At 56.5% G+C, this 24,302-nt stretch overlaps 2 protein-coding genes across 3 annotated transcripts; one reads left to right on the top strand and one right to left on the bottom strand.

Annotated features, from left to right (window-relative positions):
• Positions 1–535: 535 nt before the first annotated feature.
• TMEM150B (transmembrane protein 150B) lies at positions 536–6,953 on the top strand. 2 transcript variants are annotated; one of them, XM_044922011.1, is made up of 6 exons: positions 1,403–1,470; positions 1,770–1,829; positions 1,904–1,971; positions 2,197–2,324; positions 3,929–4,112; positions 6,757–6,953. In XM_044922011.1, exons 1-6 carry the CDS (start codon positions 1,403–1,405, stop codon positions 6,951–6,953), a joined length of 705 nt encoding a protein of 234 aa, XP_044777946.1. The 2 variants fall into 2 exon arrangements, 1 of the variants encoding a protein (XP_044777946.1); XR_006541373.1 differs by lacking the exons at positions 1,403–1,470; positions 1,904–1,971; positions 2,197–2,324; positions 3,929–4,112; positions 6,757–6,953 and adding an exon at positions 536–628 and having other exon boundaries at positions 1,770–1,786.
• An 88-nt stretch (positions 6,954–7,041) lies between these two features.
• On the bottom strand, positions 7,042–23,692 carry BRSK1 (BR serine/threonine kinase 1). Its single transcript, XM_021682238.1, has 19 exons — positions 23,541–23,692; positions 21,835–21,929; positions 21,653–21,738; positions 19,735–19,875; positions 16,897–17,013; positions 16,783–16,816; positions 16,641–16,709; positions 14,205–14,351; positions 13,809–13,840; positions 13,328–13,498; positions 12,725–12,822; positions 12,342–12,501; positions 12,061–12,121; positions 11,245–11,614; positions 10,784–10,832; positions 10,564–10,687; positions 9,742–9,940; positions 8,483–8,572; positions 7,042–7,716 (listed from the first exon to the last, which is right to left on the bottom strand). Exons 1-19 carry the CDS (start codon positions 23,674–23,676, stop codon positions 7,559–7,561), a joined length of 2,337 nt encoding a protein of 778 aa, XP_021537913.1. The 5' UTR covers positions 23,677–23,692; the 3' UTR covers positions 7,042–7,558.
• Positions 23,693–24,302: the final 610 nt, after the last annotated feature.

The following is a 24,302-nucleotide window of genomic DNA, read 5'->3' on the forward strand; positions in this document are numbered from 1 at the left end:
AGGGGCTGGGGGTCTGGGTTCCTGGGTCTGAAGGAGGAGGGTTGGTGCCTGGACTCGTGGGTCTGAGGGAGGAGGGCTGGGGGTCTGGACTCCTGGGCCTGAGGGAGGATGGGGCTGGGGGCCTGGACTCCTGGGTCTGAGGGAGGATGGGCTGGGGGTCTGGGTTCCTGGGTCTGAAGGAGGAAGGTTGGTGCCTGGACTCCTGGGTCTGAGGGAGGAGGGACTGGGGGTCTGGGCTCCTGGGTCTGAGGGGGGAGGGGCTGGGGGTCTGGGCCCCTGGGTCCAGGGGAAGCAGGAGGAGGAGGCACCCAAATGCCTGATTAGCAAGAGGGAAGGAAACCCGAAAGTTGAGGGTTGCTATGTGGGACAGAGAAAGGATCAGGGCAGAGGAAGCAATAGCTTTCAGGGGGGAGTTTCATCGGAATTAGATTTCGACACCAAGGTCTCCCTTCCCACCCTGAGCCGGCCCACTGGGGAATTCCAGCAGCTGGCCTGGAGGAACGGAGAGGGAAGGCAAGTGACGGGAGGAAGCAGGTCACCATAGCCCCATACCCAGCAGCCTAAGGACAGAAACTGCACCCAGAGAGGAGTCTGACCTGTGGGCCTGGCTTCTGGGGCCCCAGAGGAGGTAAGAGCTAGGAAGCTGGAGCCAAGTGGCTAGAAACCAATAAAGGAATTCTAGAAGGTACTGGGGGTCTGGACTGCTGGGTCCCCAAGGGAGGAAGGGTAGAGAGAGCTAGAGGCTCAGAATCTGGGTCCTGGTAAGGAGAAGGGCTGGGGTCTTGGACGTTGAACTTATAAAGCTGAAGGAAGGAAGTTGGGGGGCCCCTTGAAGCTAACTAAGGGGCTGCCTGCTAGGTTCTGAGTGGGGAAGTGGCGGTTTGGGGGTGAGGTCCCGAAGAAAGCGGCGGGTCAGAGGGTCAGACGGTCAGACTGCTCTGCAGCTTGGACTTTGGCTTTGCCACGACACCGCCCGAGCCCTACCCCACGTCCCCCCTCCTTTTCCAACCTCTCCCACAGCCCCAGGACCAGGACTGGGAGAGCGAGAGGGAGAAAGTTCGGACAGGTGAGCACTCCAGGGAAGCCCAGAGGCTGGCAGTGGAGGGCTGGCTGGGAGAGGCTCGGAAGCTGGGTTGAGGGAGGCCAGCCTGGAAAAACTGGGAGGTCAGGATGGAAAGACAGCTGTTACAAGAGGGAAAGTGCCCCAGGCTGAGAGCTGGCCTCATCACACCAGACCCTCACCCACTGTTTCTGCCCTGGGAGCCAATGTGGGCCTCAGAGCCTGAGGGGCTCAGAGGCTGGAGGCCACCTTCTGATGCACCTGGACCCTTAGGGCAGGTTCCTCACCTGAGAGACAGAGAGAAAGGTTCGTGGTCCCTCTTCTTCCCCTGCAGAGCCTGGCATGTGGGGTTACCTGTCCCTGCTGCCTGCCTTCCTGGCCCTTTGGGCTATTGCTGGAGTCTGGACCGTGTGAGTGTTAGAGGCAGGAGACCCCTGGGAGGGGCTGGGGGTCTGGACTCCTGGGTCTGAGGGAGGAGGGGCTGGGGGCCTGGACTCCTGGGCCTGAGGGAGGAGGGGCTGGGGGCCTGGACTCCCGGGTCTGAGGGAGGGGGGGCTGGGGGGTCTGGACTCTTGGGTCTGAGGGAGCAAGGGGCTGGGGGCCTGGGCTCCGGGGTCTGAAGGGGAGGGAGTTAGAAGTCCTTGTTTCTGTGGGTAACAGAAGGAAAAGGTGTCGTTAAAAACCACTTTGATGTCTCTCTATACTTCAGTTTTGCCCTTGCCGTGACCAACAAGTCTGTGAACCTCACCGAAGGTTTCCCCTATATCAGGTAGTTATGGCGCTGGGGGGGCGGGGGGTTCCGAGGCTCCGAGGAGCCGCAGGATGATCCTTCATCTTCCCCAGCCTCTGTGGATCTTACCCCCCTCAGAGCTGCATCTTCAGCCAGCTGCTGAACATGGGAGCTGCTATGGGTAAATATTCTCAGACCTTTCTGTTCAGGGCGAGACCCCCCACCCCGACCTCCAGCCAAGGGCGCCCCGCGCAGCCCCGGCCCCGGCCCCCGCCCCAGGAGTCCAAGCCCCCACCCCTCCCCGATACGGGGGGTTGGGGCCCCCCCCCCCACCCGCCCAGTCTCCCCCCCCCCCCCCCCCAGGAATCCGGGCCCGGCTTGCCCGCCCACTTCCCTCTCCTCCCAGCCGCCTGGATCTGCATTATCCGTTACCACCAGCTCCGGGACTGGGGAGTCGGAAAATGGTTTAACCGGCTGATCCTGTGGACGGGGCTTCTGTGTGCCCTGGGCACCTCCGTGGTGGGCAATTTCCAGGTGAGACGGTATCCGCTCGTGGAGCCCAGCCAGGCTGTCCGACCAGCCCGAGTCCCCGACTACAGCTCCCAGCATCCCCCAGGGCCGCTAGCTTCTCGTTGTGGGGGCTCTTCCGCGCACGGCCTTCTGGGACTTGTATTTCTCTTGGGGTCCTCGGACAGAGTAGGGGGACAGGGCAGGGAAGTGAGCTCCTCCGCTGTTTGAATGGAGTCCCGCGTGGGAGGCTCTTCGTATAATTATTTCACTGAACCCTAGAAGATTGGGGGTAATTTACTGCCGTCCTTTGCCCCTTTCCCCTTTTAATAATGAAATTACTCAGAGCCACTCATTCTTAGATGGAGCGTTCACTCCGTGCGGGGCGCTAGGCTTTACACTGTGTCGGTTTTCATCCATCTCCACAAGAGCTCTAGCTAGACTCTTTTTGGTCAAATCCGACAGAGGGTTTTTTTTTGTTGTTGTTGTTTTGTTTTGTTTTGTTTTAATCAGCTGGTTCGTGGCGGTCAGAAATGAACCCAGATTCATAGACTCTAGAACTCATATTCTTCGCCTTGAAGTTCAGTAGATATTTGTAGAACAAAAGGACAATCGATTGGAGAAAGCCTATTGATTATTTTATATTGTTATTTAATTTTACTGTGATGTCTCTGACTCCAAACCTCTCCTGTGAAAGTACCATAGGGTAAGAGGCTGCCTCCCACGTATTAAGAAAATTCCCCATCACTTATTCATTTATTCCTGTGCTCCTCAACTTTAACTTCTTTGAAAAAAAAAAAGTTTTTAAAAGATTTTTATTTATTTATTTGAGAGAGAGAGAGAGAGAGAGAGCGTGAGAGAGATTATGAGGAGGGGGGAGGGGTACAGGGAGAAGCCGACTCCCTGCTGAGCAGAGAGCCCAATGGAGGGCTTGATCCCAGGACCCTGAGATCATGAGCTGAGCCAAAGGCAGACGCTTAACCGACTGAGCCACCCAGGCGCCCCACTGCTTAAAATTATTATATTGCTCCCCTAAGGAGCCTTTTAAAGACATTTCCCGCTGGTCATCGCTTCCCCTCATTAAACTTTTAATATTTAAAAAATATTAAATAACATATATTATGTATCTGCAAAGCACAAACCATTGTAATCTTTAAGAACTTTTCACTCTTGGGGTGTCTGGGTGGTTCAGTTGGTTAACCGTCTGCTTTTGGCTCAGGTCATGATCCCGGGATCCTGGAATCAAGTCCCCCATCAGACTCCCTGCTTCTCCTTCTCCCTCTTCCGGCCGCTCCCCCTACTTGTGCTCTGTCACTCTCTCTCTGTCAAATATATAAATAGAATCTTAAAAAAAAATAAATAAATGAGAACTTTTCGCCCTCCAAAAACCAATTTTTACCCCCTGGGTGGCAATATCAGCCCTCCCCCTCCCCGGTTGAGAATGAAAGATTTATTACTAATATTTCCCGAGCGTCTACGATGTGCCAGGCCCTGTGTTAGGGAGTGAGGCCGCAGCAGTGAGCAGTCTCTTGGGTGGGTCAAAGACCCCTCCCCCCATCACAGCCCTCGCGTCTCGCACCCCCCCACTGTGTATCTATCTTCCTTGCAACTCTTGTTCCTTTTCCTCCCAGCAAAAGAACCAGCTGCCAACGCACCTGATAGGGGCCTTCTTTGCCTTATTCGTGGGCAACCTCTACTTCTGGCTGCAGCTTTTTCTCTTCTGGAGGATGAGGAGCCTGCCCCAGCCTGGGGCCGCCTGGATCGGACCGCTCCGCCTGGGCCTCTGCAGCCTCTGCACCATCCTCATGGTGGCCAGTATCCTTACTGGGGTTGGTGGCAGGCGTTGGGGGTTCTTCACTGGGGTGGGTCGGCTCCATGCAATGTGCGGTGCCCTGTCCTTTCTTGGCCTCAGTCTCCTCAGGATTAGAGCGTCATAGAAAGTGTCAACCCAGGGGTCAGGCAGCCTGGGTCGAATTCCACCTCCCCCACGTCCTAGCTGGGGGAAAAACTCCACTGGCTGAACTTCTCAGTGTCTCAGCTCCTTCAGCTCTCAAATGTGGATAATAACAGGGTTGCCCCCGGAGTTGTAAGGAATGGAGGGAGTAATACATGTGAGGTGCTTAGCTCGGTGCCCAGCACAGTGAGCCACCAGCAGATCCTGGGAGGATGGCAAGCCAGCGAGAGCAGCCTGTTTGGGGTACCTGCCCTGTGCCGGGCATCATGTTGGCGAAGACTGGAAACTGAGGCTCAGAGAGGGGGAGTCTCTTGGCCAAGGCCTGTCATGAAGCCCAACGGTGGAGCTCATGGTGGAGGCAGGCGGCTTGTACAAGCTCTCGAGGGCAGTCCCTATCTCTTCCCAGCTCCATGTTCGGTGCTGTCATATTATCCCGCGGGCCTTGGTGGGAGTGTTCACAACACAGAAATTGGCCGATGTTGCAAATCGGAGCTGGTTGTTAACCATTTACCAGCATGCCTACCACCAGCTGGAGACTCTACCCAGCCCAGTTCTGAGTCACCCGAGCCCAGATGCTTTCCGCCAGCCTGGCACGCCTGTGGGTGACTCAAATCACTGTGCTCCAGTTTCCATATCTGTAAAAGGGAGTTGTTTTGATCATAGTAATGGTCATTACTGATAAAGTGCCCTGAGAGAAAAGAGGCTGCAAACTCAGCCTTAGGGACCGATCTCCTCCTTGGGGAGAATGCAGGGGAGGCCAGAAGTCTGCTGGTGTTCAAAAGAGCCTACCAGGAAACCAACTGAGGTCCTGTGCTGGCTGCCTGAGGGACATCTGCTTATTTGGGATTATCTCAGCAAATGGAACGGGCAGTCCTATTTCCCAGCGCAGCAAACTGAATCCCACTGAAGAGGCGGGAAGGGCTGGCCCCTCACCTAAGCCTTTAGCTACTCCAGCTGTACAAGCAACATCTCTCCTCTGCAGAGGCCCTGTTGGTGATAAGATCCAGCTGGCCCCTTGTATTTTATTACTATTTTTTTTAATTTTTTGAACATTGTATTTATTTATTTGAGAGAGAGCAGGAGGAAGAGCAGAGGGAGAGGGACAAGCAGACTCTGTGCTAGTGTGGAGCCCGATGCAGGGCTCCATCCCAGGACCCCGAGATCATGACCCGAGCCGAAACCAAGAGTCAGTTGCTTAACTGACTGAGCCACCCAGGCGCCCCGTGCTGGGCCCTTTTAAAATCCCAGCTGGGCTGATAATCAGTTTGGCTGCAAGGTCCTTATTCTGTGGTGCTCAAATATCCCTTGGCCCTGGGGCCAGGAAATGGACCATAAAGATGGCCAGCAGAGTGTGATAGGGGCTGGGGTTCTGCAAGGATGGGTCTGAGAACTGGCAGATTCTGAGCTGGTCTTGCAGAACTAGCTGCTTTTCACCTGCTTTGGGAGGTTGGGGACACACCCCAGGTGTGTGCTGAGGGTGGAAAAACCAGCTTGGAGATAAGGCCACTGGAAGGGCCTGAGATGAGGATTTTCAGTGCTAAGGTGAGGCTTTAAAGGCTCGAGTTTCTTCCTGGGGGCAGTAGGGAGCCATGGGAAGCTTATGAGCAGGGGAGGAACAAGGCCAGTTCTGGCGGTAACCACCTTGTGTGTGAGTGCTCTCACCTCTCCTTTGCTCTAGGATTCATGGGCTCTGTGGTGATGTTGGCCATATCTGCTATCTAAAAATCCCTGAATGAATGAAATAATGTCTAAACTGATCTAGGAGTGAGTGGGGGCTAGCTTGGCTGAGAAGCAGAAGGTTGTTGCAGTGATCTTGGGGTTGTGAGTTCAAACCCCACATTGGGTGAGGAAGGAAGGAAGGAAGGAAGGAGGGAAGGAAGCAAGGAAGGAAGAAAGGAGACCCGGCAGACCAGGAGCGAGACGCAAGACCAGAAGGAGATGGGCCAGGCCAGCAGGATAAGCCTTAGGGTGACCAGCTGGCCATGAGGATGAGGAGAGGGAGGGGGTGAGGGTGAGTGGCCAGGGTCCGCTAGGCACGTGAGTGGGTGGCAGTTTTCACCAAGAGGAGGAAGATATTTTAGGGGGTGAGCGGGAGGGGCCTGTGGGCCACGGGTGGGGGATGAAAGTTGCCAATGTAGCCTGAGGCTGGCGCCCGGCTTGGGGGTGTCTTTAGGAAACCCTGCATATTTGAGGGAAGAAGCAGTTTGCGGGCAAGTGGGAGATGGTGATGGTGGGGCCTTGACGGGGTCGGGGAGGCCGAGGGTAAGGTGAGAACCTTGTTCTGGGATGTTGGAAATACAGTGTGAGCAGGAGGAACCTGCAAGGGGAACATTTGGGAAACAGCCTTAGACGGGGAGGAAGGCATCCCTGCGAGTGTCCGGGAGCCACGGAGGCCATTCCGGCCTGGGCGGGCCGAGTGCGTCGCGAGCGGCCACCTGGCCCCGGTGACCCAGCTGGGCTCCCGGATCCTTCCTGCTTGGTGTGGCCCTTGACCCCGGGGTGCAGTGGTCATCCTCCATTCCTGGCCGCTGCGCTCAGCCTCTGCTGCGTGTGAGTGGGCCATCGCCACACTGCTGTTCACGCTCTTCGGCCTGTTTGCTGTGGATTTTTCCTGCCTGGACGGCTGCACCCTATGTCTCCAGCCGGGCCCCAGCCTCAGCCCCCCACCGGCCTCCCCCATCTCCCTGCAGATCCCCCTGTGAACGGCAGTCCGGGCGGTGTGGTCTGGCCCTGGTGCTGTTGTCAGGGCCATCCAGGAAGTGAGAGGCCAAGGCCAGCCAGCCATCCCTGCTCAAGGCTATTTATTATTATTAATTTTTTTTTTTTTTTTTTTGCCGCCGGCGGAATCAGAGACACGGACGCAGGCAGGGTCACGCGAAACCAGAATTCCTTCCGGAGAGCAAATCCGTACAGAAGGTTGTGAGAGGAAGGGGGAGAACCGGGGAAGGGGGGGCCCAGGAAGGAGGAGTTGGGGACACAAGGACAGATGGCCCTCTCCGTCCGGATCTGCTAAGCCACCCCAACCAGCCCCCGTCCCTCCCCCACCCCACCCTGCAGAGAGATTGATCAATAAATAAAATAATAAATTAATCAATAAATAAAATAGAAACAGCTCCCCCGCCCTCGGCCCCCCCTAGAACCACCCCCCATTGGGCACGGCCCCCTGAGCCCCATCCCTGTAGGGCAAGGCCGGGTTTGTTGTATCTCTCCCCTCCCTACATACTCCTTGGGCCCTATTTACAGATTCACAGTTGGGGGGCAGGGAAGGGGGGTGGGGGGGTTCCCCTCCTTCCCCGGCCCCCTGGGGTCAGGGCAGAGGGGTCCCGTTGGTGGCCAGGAGCTTCTTGTCCTTCGCGGGGCCTCGGCGGGGAGAGCTGGTCAGCTCTGGGTCTGGGCGGCCGGGTGGGGGCTGCAGGCTTCTGGGTGGGGTGCCAGCAGGCCGGGTCTGGGCCCCGTTCTTCTCATCTGTGGAGAAGGAAGCAGTGTGGCCTCAGGAACCTCAAGGCTGCCGAACCCCAAGGAACACGTTCCAGCGACATCATGGTGAGGCTAAGGGCCCCCACTGCGGGGCCGGAAGCCTGGGGGGTATGGCTGCCAGGAGGACACCCGTCTGCAACCAGACCTGGCAAGGTCATGGACAGCAAAGCAGGTCATGAATCCTGGGCCCCTCCGGCCCCTGTGGCTTAGGAAACTGGGCCAACTTAGTCCCAGTGAGACCCAGAGGCCCGACTCCAGGGGGCTTTCTCACGGACTCTGGCTATGACGCTATCCACTAAGAGACAGCTTGTCACAGCAGCAGGTCCCATTCGAGTCCCCAGATCACAGCCAGAGGCCCCCTTGCCTTCTGCTCTCCTGGTTGTTAGGGGAAACGCTCCTCAGCAACAGGGCACAGGGGAGCCCACAGGGGGTTGTTTGGGGGATCTGAACAAATCCGGATGGTCAATTGCCCTTCTCCAGAACACCATTCCCAAACTTTTGTTAGCAAGTTCCACGACCGCGACACAGAGACTAGTCAACCTCTGAGGGATCCCTGGAGGTGCCCTCCCTAGCCAGGAGGCCTTCTCAGGTTGGGATGGCCCTGTTCCCTGGATGGAGCTTAGACCCCAGCCTCTCTGAGAACTTGTGATCCTCGCCCACAAACCAAAGCCTTGGGGCACTTGCTCAGCAGGCGGTCTCCCCTCCAGCCCACGGGATAAAGGAGGGACACATGGCCTCGGCCCCTGCCTCCCACCTGCCAGGGCCTGCACGGAGGGCTGGTCATGAGTGCTCAGCAGCTGTGCCTGGATGGTCTCCACAACTCGCTTGAACCGACGGCTGGGACCTGGAGGGGATACAGAGATGGACTGACTTGGGGACAGGGACAGGGAAGGCCCCCCCACCCTGTGGAACCCAGCAAAGGACTCTCCTCCTCTTGGTCTCAACTTGCTGCCCTGTGTTGGGGCCAGGCATAAACCCACCATTTGCAAATGGGGCTAAGAAAGATTGGAGTTAAAATAATGATGGGTGTGGCTTTCTATTTAAATAGATTGTGTTACTTGTTAGTTTCTAGCTGAGGCCGTGAAGAACCAGAAATATAAGAAAAATAAACGGGAAGTGAAAAAAAAATCTTAAAATTGAGGAAGTCCTGCGTATTAATCTTTAAGGGAAGGGGAAAAGAAATGCACTGTAATTCATTTTAGTGATGTAACACTGGCAGGAAACTCTGGGAGCAAGCTCATCTCCCAACTGTGACGTAATAAGACTGCTAACAAGGGTAGCACACAGAAGCATCTCTTGTTTGTTATTCAGACTCTTCTCATCAGGGCCCGGGAAGCAAGCCGAATCGGAAGCAAGACGTTTCTGGGGTTTTCATCTCTGGTGCCAACTCTTGACTGGTCATGGCGGCCTGCAGTTTCTGAGGCTACAGCTGTGCTCCGCAGGAAGAAGTGCCGTGATGGACTAGTGATGTCTGCTCTGGGTGCGGGCATGACACTGGACCGCGGCGAGCCACGTCTTTGCCCTTCAGTGTCAGCAGGGCTGGGTTGAGCCCGGCTCTGTCAAGTCAATTTACCTCAACAGGACTCTGTTTTCTCCTCTGTCAAGTGGGTGAGCACTAATACCTCAAAGGCTGCTGGGAAGCTTCAGTGAAATAGTGCATGTAAAGCACTTGGAACATCATAAATGTCCATGAAGGGGCGCCTGGGTGGCTCAGTCCGCTAAGCGTCTGCCTTCAGCTCAGGTCATGATCTCGGTCCTGGGATCGAGCCCCGCATGAGGCTCCCTGCTCAGCGGGGAGTCTGCTTCTCCCTCTGCCCCTCCACCTGACTTGTGCCCTGTCTCTCTCTCAAATAAATAAAATCTTAAAAAAAAAAAAAGTCCATGAAATGTCACTGAGAAAAGGGGGAAGGACAGAATGTGAGGGTCTGAATGAGGGGGCCACTGTCCCAGCTCAGCTATCTTGCGCATCCCACACACCAGGGTGGAGGCAGTCTCTAGCCAAGGGACGCTTACCGGAGATGAGCGTAAAGGTGACGGAGTAGATTCCACCACCACCACTGCTGTCCCGTCGTGGGGAAGGCTCTGGACCCTCTGAGGAGCTGATGTCCACCTGGAATCGGACGGGCTTCTGGAAGACGGAGGGGCCGCCACTGGCCTTGTACTCGGCCCTGAAGCTGGTCTGTGACAGCACACTGTGACTCAGGCTGGGGATCTGAGACAGGCGGGGGACGAAAGGAGGGGGTGATTCCAGGGAATGGAGAATCACGACTACCTTTGCCCAAGGAACTACAAGTTCCATCAGCCACCAGGGGGGAAAGAATAACAGAAACGCGGGGGGGGGGGCGGAGTTCCCATTTCCTGCTGGGACTTGTAGTTTTCGTGTCCAACTCTAAACGGTATCAGAGGAATGGCTGATAACAGGGACTTTCACATCTAGGCGTCAGCCCCAGGCTCCAGAATCACATGATACAAACTTCTCTGTCTCCACAGGCATTACCATATCTGTCTCAAAACCTGTGAGTCCCACTAGCTCCTAGAGCAAGAACCAGAAGGCCCAGTGGAAAAAGTGGTTCCGTCTGCTAATCTCAGACCTGGTGATGGGGTAATGGCAGCTCACCAATACTCTAGGGAGTTGCACCACCTCCAGGCCCCAGGGTACAGTAAACCTCTCCACCTCCCGCCCCTACAGTGACCCAACCCAACTCTGAACGGAAAACTACAGAACCCATGAGCCTCAGGACGCAGTCAGGCCAGCGCGAAGGCAGTGGACCCCAGGGGCTGCTGGGACTTGTAGTCCTGTGCTGGCCAGGACACAGTAAGACCCAGGCCCCTCACCGACAGGAAGGCATGGACGATGTCCGCTTTGATGCTGCTGAGAGGTTTGTCCTTTAGCACAAGGAATATTTGTTCTTCTTTGTCCAAGGAGATGAAGTTGCCAAACCAGGAGCGTTTTGCCAACCTGAGTGAAAAGGGATGGTTAGAAGGTGAGTCAGGACGGGGCTCAGGGAATAAACCCTTCCCCCATCCTCTCACTTCCCTTCCCTGTCAGACTCACTCTGGAGAGGACTCTGGCGTCAAACTGGACATCTCCTCGGCAGTGGGGACTGGGGGGAGGGGAGGGAGGGGAGAGTATGGTCAACACTTGCCCATCATCCTGGGGTCCAGCACGCGGGCCAGCAGTCCCCTCCAACCAGAGGTTCCAGATCCCGGTGCCCATTCACCTCCCAGTAACTAAACCCCAAATGGCATGCTGCTCGGTAGTCCTTCTGGGGATGCTAGCCAACCCCTGTTAGGCCATGTCCTCTGAGGGTGGAACTTGCTAGCCATGAGCCAATGGGAAGATGAGCCAGGGCACTGAAGGGAGGTGTCCTTCACAGAGGCTCCACCTCTAGCGCTGGAAGCCACACCCCCTCTCCCCAACACCTGAATTTCTACTCCCAGCCCCATCTTCTCTCAGGAGGTGGGAATCCGGGCCCGGGCTCTCTCTCAATCCCTGCACCCTCAGGGACACTGTACCCTGCATCTTGCGCCGGTGAAAGCGAGGGGAGCCCAGGAAGCTGTTGCGGATGGAGTTGAGACGACTCCTCCAGGCGGCTCCCCCGACTCCACCTCCGGGGCTTGGGGGTGGCGTCGTTCCCGGCGTCCCAGTGGGACTGGCCCGGGGCGTGTGCAGGGGCGAATGCAAGGGGGTACCCCCAGAGGAGCGCGGGGAGCCTGGGGGACCAGGCAGGGGCGTGGAACGGGCACTGGGGGGTGGGGGCTGCTCCCCGGCGCCCCCACCCCTGGGGCCTCGAGAAGGCAGCGTCTGCGTTTTGGAAGTCGGGGAGCCCCCGCCCCGAGCCTCATCTCCGGCCCCAGGCTCAGGTGAGAAGGAAAAGACAGGACTCTGTGGAAGAGTGGAGAAGGGTGAGATGGCGAACTACAACTCCCAGGAGCCTCTAGGAACCCCATTCGCACATACTCACGGAGGTGGGTCCCGATGCATGCTGGAACTTGTAGTCCAGTGATTTCCCCCTCCCAACCCACATCGTTAGGGAGACAGAGACTTTTTCTATCATGTTCACTGCTGTAGCACAGTGACTGGTACACAGTAGGCGCTCAGTTAGCTTTTGTTCCGCGCATAAACGAACCCTTGAAACACACTAAAACCCCAATCCTATCGGAGGTGGAAATGCCCAATGTACTAAAATACTTATGCGGCCTTAGGGTTGGGGGCCCTTTAGGGACAGAGAGGCAATGCCTCAAGACTTCATGGGAGTTGTAGTTCCTGCTGCTCAATCTCGGCTCCAGCGTCTTCACCCCCTTACCCCTTCCTAATGACTTGGGGCTTACCCTTGGGCTGCTGAGAGGGCTGGAGGACAGACCGGTGGAGGCTCCACTGACACTGCGGGATCTGTTTCCAGGAGAGACGATGATGATGATGATGATGATGATGATGATGATTTTTAATCAGGTGTGTGGGTTTCACAAGGCGCAGATGTCCTCTCCCTTCCACACGCCTTTGCGATGCGGACTTGAGGCCCGGAGGGGCCACTGCGGTGGAGCTGGGGCTAGAACCCCGAACCCCCTCCCCACCCACACTGTGGGTCCGCGGGAGGGGCGGCGGCTCCCACCTCTGACTGTGCTGGGCCATCTCCAGGGCGCGTCGGGTGGGCACGGGGGAGCCGCCGCCCCCAGCATCCGTGATGCTCAGAACTTCCATGGACTTCCGCTCTGGCCGCCGCTTCCCGTGACGGCTCAGCATGGGGGAATCCACACGTTTCCGAGGGGGGTCTGAGGGCGGAGAGTTTCAGCCCCATCAGAAGCCGGCTTCAAGCAGCAGTGCGTGGCACTGGTGCCCGTGGGGGAACGGAGGCCCGGAGTGCAGACTTTTGACAAGGCCACGGAGCAAGTCGGGGCGGGGTGGGGGTGGGGGTCTAAACACAGAAGCTACGGGCTTGCAGCCCCTTCCTCCCTTCGGAGTCCGGGGTCTGGACCCCCAGCCCTGCCTTCTCACCGACGTCATTCCGGGGAGGCAGGTCCTGGTCCTCACAGCTGGGATACCGCTCCTTCCGATCCAAAAGCAGATAGTAGATCATCTTTTCTTGGTTCTCCCTGATGGGGAAGGGAAGGGAGGGGGTAGGAGGGGATTGGGGTCAGGGGTCGGGCTCCAGAGGTCTCACCCCCTCCCTGCAGCTGTGGCTCTCGGGGACTTGGTACACCCAGTACCTCTGTCCATGGGTCCATCTTCCTAGGCATCAACATGGCTAGCTTTTTTGTGTCGGCGTACATCTGACCCTTACTTAGCCGTAGTAACACCTAATAACTGAGCACTTACTACTTGTAAGCACTGCGTGGGGCACTAAGTCTGTCTCAGCGCCTGGCGATACTCTGCAGCATCTTGTCTTTTTTCCGCCGGTCCTACCGCCCCCTCGTGGTCCCTCCGGGGACAGCTCCACGTGGGAACTTTAAGCCACGCCCCATCCAGCGACCTGGGCGCCACGCCCCAGGGAGTCTGCGCGTGCGCGGGGCCTGGGCGCGCCCTCTGCTGGCTGGCTGGGGCCCTGCGGCGGCTCGCGGGACGTGGACCGCTGGTGCGCGTTGGGGCAGGGGGCCTTACTCCTCGCTGCGCAGCTCGCGGTGCAGCCGCTCGCGGTCCCTGAAGCAGCCCAGCGAGGCCATGCTCTCCAGGACGTCGGGGTCCAGCTCTCCGTTCGATGGCAGGCTCCGCATGGCCACCCGGCGGCCTGGGGCTGGCTCCAGGCAAGGGTCTGGCTCGTGTTTCCCGCCCCTGGGGAGGGGGAGAAACGTTACATGGGACCGGGCCGGGCGTCCAGGATTCGAGCCCTCTCCACCTGAGACGCAGGTGTCCTGGGCCCCAACCTGCTCCTCTCTTGGGAACCCAGGAGTCCCGGCTCCCAGCCCCTGCTCCGCCTGTGTCCTCTTCCCCTAGGACCCAGAAATCTGAGTCCCTAGCCCCTCTTCATTGAGGAACCCTGGTGTCCCACCCTCTAGCTGGTTCTCCTGCCGGGGACCCTTGATGTTTGGGCCCCCTCCCTTTCTGCCCCAGGGACCCAGGTGCTCAGCTGTCCCATACTCACAGGTACCAGGGATGTTTCTGAATTTGCTCCAGCTGAGGGGGGGAGAGAAGCAGAAATGAGGTCGTATGAACACAGTAGGCCGCAAGGAAAGTTGATGAGGTGGCGTTGGGGGTCCCTAACAGTGTCCCCTCCTCTCCACCAGGGGCAGGATGACAGCTTAGGTCTTCCCCTAGTGGCGACTGAGCACCTCGACCCGTGACTACCGGGGACAGGCCTGGGACAGGCCTGGGACATGGCCCGCATGCACAGTGCCCCCCCCCCCCCCGCTGTAGGGGTCCTCCCCAGTTTGGAGCTCATTCAGCGACCCCGGGGACTGACAGGCAGGTCCTGGAAATCCAGCCTCATGCGCCCCCTCTAGGGATTCTGTCCTCATGACCCAACGCCCCCCCAACTCACACTGAGCCTTTTCTCAGGCTCCACTTCAATCATCCCTCTCAGGAGGCTCTGGCAGTCTGGAGGGATGAAGTGGGGCATATGGAAGACGCCCCGTTTCACCTTCTCCAGCAGCTGACGGAGATTGTCATCATCAAAGGGCAGAGCCCCCTGAGTGAGAAATAACAGGACCCCTTACAGAGAGCTTGGGATGTTCCAGGTGAGAGCCTAAGCACTTGACAAATCAGCACATTTAGTCCTTGCCACAAGCACTGGGAGGCAGGGGACTATTATTATCCCACTTTACATGGGGGAAACTGAGGCATGGAGCTGTCCAGCAATTTGCCCAAGGCCTCTGAGCTGGTAAGTGGCAGAGCAAGGATTTGGCAACAGACAAGTCAGGCTCCAGGGCTTAAGAGGCTGGGGTTGCAGCTTGAGGCTGCATCTTAAAAACAGGTTTCTCCCCAGACCAGTTTCAGGAGGGGTAATCCTCACGCGTTTGTTCAACAAAAGGTGAGCATCCGTTTTGGGTCAGGGCTCTCATAACAGACAAAACAAGCCCTCGCCCTCCTACAGCTCACACCCTAGATTGCGAGACCCCAGTGAGTGAATGAACTTTAGCAGCCATGTCATGAGGCAGACACCCTGCTATGTCCCAGGTTCTGATCTGGCCGCGAGGGATGGAGCAGGGGACAGCAGGCCCCTGGCCCCACGGAGCTTTGTCCAGAACAGTGCCTGGCACACACGGATTAATAAGCAGTGGCTGTTGGATGAGTAGTGGGAGGGCAAGCGAACAACAAAGGGACACATGGAATGAGACAGGTGGGAGTCCGTGTGATGAGGAAACACGAGCAGAGCGAGCATGTAGCGAGAGAGGGGAGCCGGGTCTAGCAAGGGAGTCGGGGAAGGGGTCTCGGAGGAGATGATGCTGGATAAAGACTTGCAGGGGTGACAGCATGAGTCTCTGAGGGCTTTTCCAGGTGTTGCCCCTGGTGTCAGAGGCCTCTGGACAGAGGATGCAGGGTGTAGGGGAGAGGAGGAAAGGGGCACCCCGCAATGCTGGTCTAGGGCCAGGAAGCCTGGATGTGACTTCCGCTTGTCTGTCTCATTCAATGTGGCCGAGTGTTTGTTGTCAGCTTGGCACCTGGATTCTACACTTCCCAGCCTCCAGAACAGTGAGAAGTAAGTTCACGCCGCCCCATCTACCTTTGTTATAGGAGACCAGACTAAGACAATTTGTTGACATTGAACACGTGGCCAGCACCATTCGAACTCAGGCTGGAAAGAAGCTTATCTAACACAGGTATTTTCTCTGTGACGGACAAAACAACCTTCCCGTCCTTAGGAACGCACAACGGCACTCTGCGGCGGGACGATTTAAAATCACCAACAGGGGCGCTTGGGTGGCTCAGTCGTTAAGCGACTGCCTTCGGCTCAGGTCATGGTCCCAGGGTCCTGGGATCGAGCCCCGCATCGGGCTCCCTGCTTGGCGGGAAGCCTGCTTCTCCCTCTCCCACTCCCCCTGCTTGTGTTCCCTCTCTCGCTGTCTCTCTTGGTCAATCTTCCCTGGGGGAGCTGCGAGCCCCAGGCGCACCCGTTCAGCCTCGGTCCCCTCCGTGTCACATAGGCTAGTGGTGATGAGACCAGACACTGATCCCAGCCCTGCCACTGTCCAGAAGTGTGCCTGTGGGCCAGTCACTTTTCGTCTCTAGGGTTTTCAAGAGAAGTGCATGAGGTAATGTGCTTGGAACGGTGCCTGGCACAGAGTAAACCACCAATTTATTCGTGCCACTGTTAAGGAGGGCTGACTACATGCCAACTCGGGTCACGATGGTGACCCAACAGAATAAAACACACAAAGACAAAAGCCCTGACTTCTGGGAGCTGATGATTTAGAAGGGAAGGAGAAACCGCACAACTCAACGCACAATGGCAACTCTGATAGTCACCAGGAAGGACAGAGCCTCGCCCCAGAAGGTCTGACCTCCTGAGGGGTAGGGGGAGAAGTGGGAGTGAAGAGAAGTCTAGGTGTGAACTAGATGAGCAACGGGCCTGGAAGAGCGTTCCAGGCAGAGAAGAGCAGGTGCAAAGGCCCTGGGGGAAGAGCCGGGCTGACAGGCCTGGTCTGATTATACTTGTTATTACCATATTGCAACAAACACCCTAGAACAAGCACTGTCCCAAGCCGCCCAAGGGCTCCTGGCTGCCCCGTCCCTTTCTGGGACACCCTGGACTAGCTCACAGTGCTGTGACTCAATGGTTAGCTCTGGGCACAGAGGTAGGGGCAGGGGGGAGGGTGCTCCAGGATCTTGGTCTGTTGGTTCATACTTCCCACCTTCTGGATACCAGTTAAATATTTGGAAGACAACCCCTGAGGGAAAGGTGGAACTTAATGTTCTGTGCTCCCACCAGGCAGGACTGTTCTAGAAAATGGGGCAGGAGAGGTGAGGGGCCCCTTACCACAAGCAGGGCAAAGAGGATGACTCCACAGCTCCACATATCTGCCCGGCGGCCGTCATACTTCTCCCCCTGGAAAGGAGAAGGCCCAGCCATGACAGGGTCTGTCCGCCACCCTCCCCCCACTCCTCACCTGCTCACTCACCTTAATCACCTCCGGACACGCATAGTGGGGGGACCTGCAAGAGAGTGGCGGTGTGAGCCTCTGGTGGGCTTCTCGCCCCCTCCCTGGGACTACGGAGGCCAGGCCCCCACTCACCCACAGCTGGTCTCCAGGAGGCTGTCCCCCACCTGCAGGGACGCCATGCCAAAGTCTGCGATGCGGATGTTGTTTTTCTCATCCAAGAGCAGGTTCTCGGGCTTCAGGTCTCTGTGGCTGAGACAGGCAGGTGGGGCTCAGGCCTCTGCCCTCCTCCTGGAGGCTGAGGCCCCATTTGCTATCTCTCAGAGGCGGGCACTTCTGGAAACCATTACGGACAATCTCAAACATGCTCCCAAGTAGTGAGAAGAATATAAGGAAGCCCCAAGTACCCACCCCCCAGCCTCACCTGTATCGACTCAGGGCAAGTCTTCCTTCATCTCTACCCATACATACTCTTTCCTTCCTCCACTGGATTATTTCGTAGGAGGCCCCAGACAGTGTATCGTTTTATCCACAAATATTTGAATACGTACCAAGGAAGTAAGAGGGCTAATGCTGAGCTACTGAAATATTGAAATACTTCCATACTGAATAATAAGAATATGGTCACCGCAAGCTAGTCACTGGTCCCTCCCTGGAGACACCAGCCCCCTCCCCTGGAGCAAAACTCCTCAAGTTCTAAGGGTTGATGTCTGGGGGGAGGTGGGGCCTGAGGACTCTAGTTTCTGTTGGAAGTGGTCAGTAACTGGGTCATACTTGTTGTTAAATATGTTGACTATTGCCCCCTAGAGGTCAGCGCTTGTAATGTCAGGGTTTTGACTGGGTCGTGTCAATAGGGAGGTGTTGACAATTTAAATGGGTTGCCTTTCCATCACCAAGCTTTATCCCCACCTTGGAGCCCCTCCACCCTGACACCCACCCCAGCTCCAATCCCCATCCCAGAGGGGGAAGGGGCGCAAGCAAATGAGGCTGAAAGACGAGCTGAAGGCCATTCAGTGAGGAAAGGACAATCTTTTCATATGGACATTCACATGCCAGAAAACAAAAAACAAAACAAAACAAAACAAAATGAACCTCAACCCTTGCCTCCCATCACAGACAAAAATTAATTTGAAATGTATCCCAGGCCAAAATGCAAGAGCTAAAACTATATAATTTCCAGAAGAAAATGTAGGAGGAAGCCTTAGGGACCTTGAGCTGGGCAAAGATTTATAGATAGGGCAGAAAAGGCATAAATTGTTAAAAAAAAAAAAAAGAAGATATAAACTTGAATTTATCAAAATTTAAAACTTGCTTTTCACAAGACATTGCTATAAAAAAAAAAGCGGGGAGCCTGGCTAGCTCAGTCAGGAGAGCATGCAACTCTTCCTCGCCCCTTTTAGAAATTTTATTTATTTGAGAGAGAGAGATAGCACGAGTGGGGGGAGGGGTACAGGAACAAGCAGACTCCCCACTGGGCGCAGAGCCCCATGCGGGGCTCCATTCCAGCGCCCCAAGATCATGACCTGAGCCAAAGTCAGACACTTAACCAACTGAGCCACCCAGGTGCCCCGAGTCTGTGACTCTTGATCTCAGGGTCATAAGTTCGAGCTCCATGTTGGGTGTAGAGACTACTTAAATAAAAAACTTAAAAAAAATTTAAAAACAATTAAAACTCAAAAGTATGTCACAAGACTGGAAGAAAATACTTGAAAAATATACAGTTAATAAAAGATTTGTTCTTAGAATAAAGAACTCTTAGGAAATGCCTGGGAGGCTCAGTTGGTTAAGCATCTGCCTTCGGCTCAGGTCATGATCCCAGGGTCCTGGAATCGAGGCACGCGTTGGGATCCTTGCTCAGCGGGGAGCCTGCTTCTCCCTCTTCCTGCCTCTGCCCCTACTTGTGCTCTCTCTGACAAATAAATAAATAAAATATTTTAAAAAAGAACTCTTAGGGGTTATTCCTAGAGCTATCTCTTGTTCCTAGAATAAAGAACTCTTACAACTCAATAATAAAAAGACAACTCAATAAAAAATGGGCAAAGGATCTGAACATTTTTCCAAGGAAGATAAACAAACGGCCAATAAGCACACGAAAAGATGTTCTACGTCATTAGTCATCAGGGAAATGCAAATCAAAACCACAATAATGAGATGCCACTTCATACCCACTAGGATGGCTATTATCAAAAAGTCAAACGATAACAAGTGTTGGCAAGGATGTACAGAGATTGGAACCCTTGTGGACTGCTGGCGGGGATGGTGAAGGGTATGGCTGCTTTGGAAAATGGTCTGGCGCTTCCTCAAAAGGCTAAGCAGAGTTCCCACATGACCTGACAATTCCACCCCCAGGGATATACCCGAGAATCGAAAACGCAGGTACACACCAAAACTTGTACTTGATTGTTCCCATGTCCATATTATTTATGAGAGCCAAAAAGGAGAAACAACTAAAGTGTCCATCAACTGGGAAATGGATAGACGAGATACGGTGCAGCCACACAATGGAGTATTACTCAGCCACGAAAAGGAAGGACCCACACATGCTACAACATGGATGAACCCTGAAAACATTCTGCTGAGTGAAAGAAGCCAGACAGAGAAGACCACATATAGTATGATTCCATTTATATGAAATGTCCAGAATGGGCAAATCCATGGAGACGGAAAGCAGATTGGTGGTCATCAGAGGCTGGGGGCAGGGGGCTGGAGGGGTGACTGCTTCCTTCATGGGTACGAGGTGATGATTTCGGGGGTGAGGAAAATGTTCTACAATTACTTAGCAGCGATGCGCAACACTGGATGTACTAAAAACTGCTGAATTGTATACTTTAAAAGGGTGAATTTTATGAGACGTGAGTTTTATCTCAATTTTTAAAAAGGAATAAAGATTTATTTGGGGGCTGCACCACACTGGCTTCCAGTGAGCCTTGTGGGCAGTGCTCATCCCGGCCTCCCCTCCAGCTGCCCCCTCACCAGATGGAGTAGCTATGGCAGAAGTCCAGCGCCGATACTATCTGGCGGAAGAACTTCCGGGCCTCCTTGGGCGTCAGTCTCCCCTTCTTTACTAGGTAGTCAAACAGCTCACCTCCAGAGACGTGCTCCAGAACCAGGTACCTGGGGGACGTGGAGGGGGCAGAGGGCTGGAAGGGGCATGTGGAGGACCAAAGAGCCTGGTCTCTCTTTCAAAATCCCCTGGACCCCCGCACAAGACCTCAATCCCACTGGCCCCTGGAAGCAGAGAATCCCAATTCCTACGGGTCCCTGGGAGGAGGAGACTCCCAATGCCCACGAGTCCCTGGGAGGAGGAGAAGACTCCAATTCCCATGAGTCCCTGGGAGGAGGAGGAGGAGCAGACTCCAATTCCCATGAGTCCCTGAGCAAAAGAGACTCCAATTCCCATCAGCCTCTGGGAACCCAAAACTCAATTCCTCTCAGCTCTGGGCAGCAGACTCCCACGGCAAATTTAGGAGTATCAATACTTTGGCTCCTAGTTATTTCAGGAGATAAGACAACTCTGTTAGCACCTGGAGGACAGAAACACCTCAATTCTCACAGGACCCTGAGAAATAAAGACACCTCCCCCTCTCCTACTCCCATTAGCTTCTGGAAAGCCAAGCCTCTCATTCCTGTAAGCCTCAGGGATGAAGAAACTCAAATTCTCATTAATTCCTGGCAATAACAATTGCAGTGTGCACCAACCTAAGTCAACAACCATGAGATAAAGAACTACAAGTCCCATCAGCTCCTGAGAGGTTTAAAATCCCCAACTCCCATAAGCCTCTGGGACACAGACTCCTAATTCCCATCAGCCACCTGGATCCTTAAGACTCCAAATCCCATCAGGCCCCAGGAGGCTAAAACTCTGATTCCCATCAGCCCCTGGGAACAAAAGCGCAATTTCTATGAGCTCTTGGAAAGCTGATAGTTCTCTGTGAAGCCCAAACTCCCATGGGCCACCCCCTATGCCTTCCTAGGTGGAGGAGTGGGAGTGATAGCTCCACCAGCTGGTGACAAAGCCCCTCCCTGCCGCCACACCTGGGGAAGCCTGAGGACTACAATTCCCATGAGCACCTGGGACCGGGCCTCTTAGTGCCTGGGGAAACCCTCCCCAGCATCTGATGGGTCCTGGAGTCAGTTCATCCGGGGGTGGGGGCACGGGTCTGTCCCCTCACCCACTGCCCAGCCCAGCTGTCCCTTGGGTCACCAGAGTCCAGACAAAGGCCTATTGTCTGTACCCTGGGCAGCTGGACTCCACTCCCATCCTCCTGGGGGGTAATCAACTTTGAGATACAGACTGGGAACTCCTATAGAAGGCCATTGTTGGGGTGTCCATCATAGCACCCAGAGTTATGTGGGAGGAGGAGGGGGGCCTGCAATGCTCCAAGAGGTTGGGGGTAGGTTTAGGAAGAAGCAGGATTCACTGAGCCTCAGGCTTTGCTAAGCCCCCATTGCCTCAGCAAAGAGGAGCAGGGTGGGGAGCTGCCCTTAGCAAGCTGGGTCCAGTTGAGGACATCTGGACTATCTAGTAGAGAGTGTTCCCTGCAGTGCAGCAGGGCGTGGGCCTGGGGCTGGGGAAGAAGGGCCAGGATGGACCTCTGTCCCCCACCAGGATGGCTGACACTTGGCTGTCCTGTTGCTAGGGCACATTTGGCCCTTAGTGTCAGGCCAGGTCAGGCCAGTCAGTGTGGGAACAAGGAGGATTATGTGTGCGTGTATGTGTGTGTGGGAGGGTGTTCTGTGCAAGAGCGAAGGGACAGACTGGCCCTTCAGTGGCTCCAGCCAGGAGAGCTTAAGTTTCTCCAGGCCCCTCCAGGCCTTGTTTCCAGAAAGGTCCCACCCTAGGAACTTGGGGTGGGGGTGCATGGGGGGCTGGGTGTCTATAAATACCTACAAATATTTCTTGTTCTCGTAGACATCGTGCAGCTTGAGGACGTGTGGGTGTTCAATGAGCTTCAGGATGGCGATCTCCCGCTCCACCTGGGGGTCAGCGGGAGACACAGGAATGGAGGTCAGCATGGCCTCCCTCGTCCCCCCCCAGCCCCAAAGGGACACCCTGCCCCAGTGCACACACACCTTCATCAGCACCGACTCAGACAGCTTCTCCCGGTTCACGATCTTGATGGCAACCTTCTGGCCAGTGATGCAGTGGACCCCGAGTTTAACCAGCCCTGAGGAAGCAGGACTAAAAATGTGGGGTGTGCTCCCAGAGCACTCTCCCAGCCTCTGGCTCCTAAGTCCCCCTTACTCCCCACTTTCCTCCTCCTTTCCCTGCTGGCTGTTTGACAGTGGCCTGAATCACCCTGACCCGAGCTGAGGGCTCTGACAGCTACATTCCCATGAAACACTCTCTTCTTCCTGTTGCCCGTAGACATGGACATTCTGTTCTGTTCCTTCTTTATTTTTTCCCCTCTTAGGTAATTTCTACACCCACGTGGGGCTCGAACTCACAACCCCAAGACCAAGAGTCGTGTGCTCTACTGACTGAGCCAGGCAGATGCCCCTGTTCTGTCCCTTCTGATTGTCCATCCCTCCGCCTGCCGTCACCTCCACAGCCACCCCTGGTTCTCACCCAGATTCTCTGTCCTTCTGGTGTGACCCTTCAAGTCCATCTCTCCACAGAATCTTTCCTCACCGTGTCTCCATCATGTTGTCTCCCCGACTGCCACCTTCAACCTCTCTCTCTTTCAACCCATCGCTTCCTTGAATTCTCTGCCCTTCAATCTTCTGGAGACTCCATGTCTCCCAAGGAATATACTTTCACGTTTGCCCCCCTCCCGGACCATCCTTCTCCGCCTCCTCCTAAACCCTGACCTTTTAATCCCCTTCTTGATCTGCTTTTAATAGCAGCTGTAGTTGGGAGCATGCAAACCCCAAGAGTATGCCCACTTCCCAAGGGTAAGCCCCAAAGCCACAGAGCCTGGAGTATGGCCCCCAGCCCCTCCTCCCTCAGACCCAGGCGTCCAGGCCCCATGGTCCCTTCCTCCCCCATAACTCAGGAATTCAGGTCAGTGACACCTTCACACTCCTACCACTAGGATCTTGAGGTCTGAGCCTCTCCCCTTCCCTCATGCCCTCAGCTTCACAAGAGATCCTGGGCCCACCCCTGGACCTCCTGCCTAGGACACGGGTGTGCAGATCCTGCTTCACACCCACCCACCCTCCACCTGGCAGGAAAGAGGCCACGGCTGGAGCCAGGGTTTAGCAACAGCCAAAGGATGACCCCTGATTCCACAACCACTCCTGGGAGATTTGACTCTCAGATCCACCTTTCCACCTTCCGTTCCTGTTCCCCATACTGAGCCTGCATGCTGGAGAAGGGGGAGAATGCTGCAGACCCCATCACCCTAGCCTCACTGCTGGTCACCCGGACAGCCTGCCAGGAGAGCCTGAGGGCCTCCTCAGCCAGAGAGCAGTGCAGAGGGAAGCGGCTGCCCAGAGTGCACCCCCATCCCGCGGCATACTGCAGCAAGGACCTCAGCTCCCAGTGCCGGCTGATCCCCTGCTGCAGGCTGGCCTCCCTTCCCCACCGAGGCCCTGGAGCCCCTCCAACTTCTGCCCCCGTGAGGTGGGAGCCTTTGGGCCTCAGCACCTCCCCCCAGGAGTCCAAACCCCCAGCCCCCTCCATCCTGGGGACCCAGCACACTGGACCCCAAGTCCCTTCTCTGTGAGGGACCCCGGGGTCTGGGCAATCAGCCCCTGCCCTTTGAATACCCATGAGTCCCGCCCTCTGCCCCCCAGCTCTCCTGCCCCTACCCCAGGTGTCCCCTCCCCTGACTCACCTGTCTGTCCTTTGCCCAGCGTCTTCTCCAGACGATAGGGGCCCACATATTGGGCGTGCTGGGGTGGGTGTGGGTGTGGGTGCGGGAGGTGGTAGGCGGGGGAGCCCCCGCCCCCCTCCTTGGCCCCGGACGACATGGTGCCCTTGGTCCCGGTCCGACCGGCCCCCCGGCCGCCCCCCCTGCGGCAGGTCGCCCCGTCCCTCCGGTGGGGGCCGGCGACAGCTCCGTCCCGGCCCCCCCGGCTGCCCCCCACCTCTCCGGGGGTCCCCAGGGGGCTGGGCTGGCCCCCCCAGTCGGCGGGCCGCGGAGCTAGGGGAGGGGGGGCTGGCCCGGGGGGTCAGGCCCCGGGAGTCAGCATGGCCCGGGGGGGCTGCGCGGCCCCCCCTCCCCAGCCCGTCTCTGGCCGGCCCCCCCCCTTCCTGCGCCTCCCCCCGTCGGGGGGGTCTGAGGTGCGGGCCGGCGGATGCTGCAGGCCGAGGTCCCCCCCGCCCCCCCACGCGCCCTCTCTCCTCCGCCTCCTCCTCCTCTCCGCCTCCCCCCGCCACCTCGTCCTTTCTCTCCGGCACGCTGACATCACCATCCGGGGACTCCGGGCCCTTCCCCAAAGTTAACCCTTTCGGAGGGGGGAGGGGGAGCGGGGGCAGGGGGCGGGCCTGGGCGCCGGAGGGATGGAGAGGAGGTGGGAGGGTGCACGGAGGGATGGAGGGATGCAGGAGGAGAGAGGATGGAGGGATGGCGAGGGAGAGAGATGCGGAGCAAAGA

The sequence above is a fragment of the Neomonachus schauinslandi genome, chromosome 16 (assembly GCF_002201575.2).
Source record: "Neomonachus schauinslandi chromosome 16, ASM220157v2, whole genome shotgun sequence".
Lineage (NCBI taxonomy): Eukaryota > Metazoa > Chordata > Mammalia > Carnivora > Phocidae > Neomonachus > Neomonachus schauinslandi.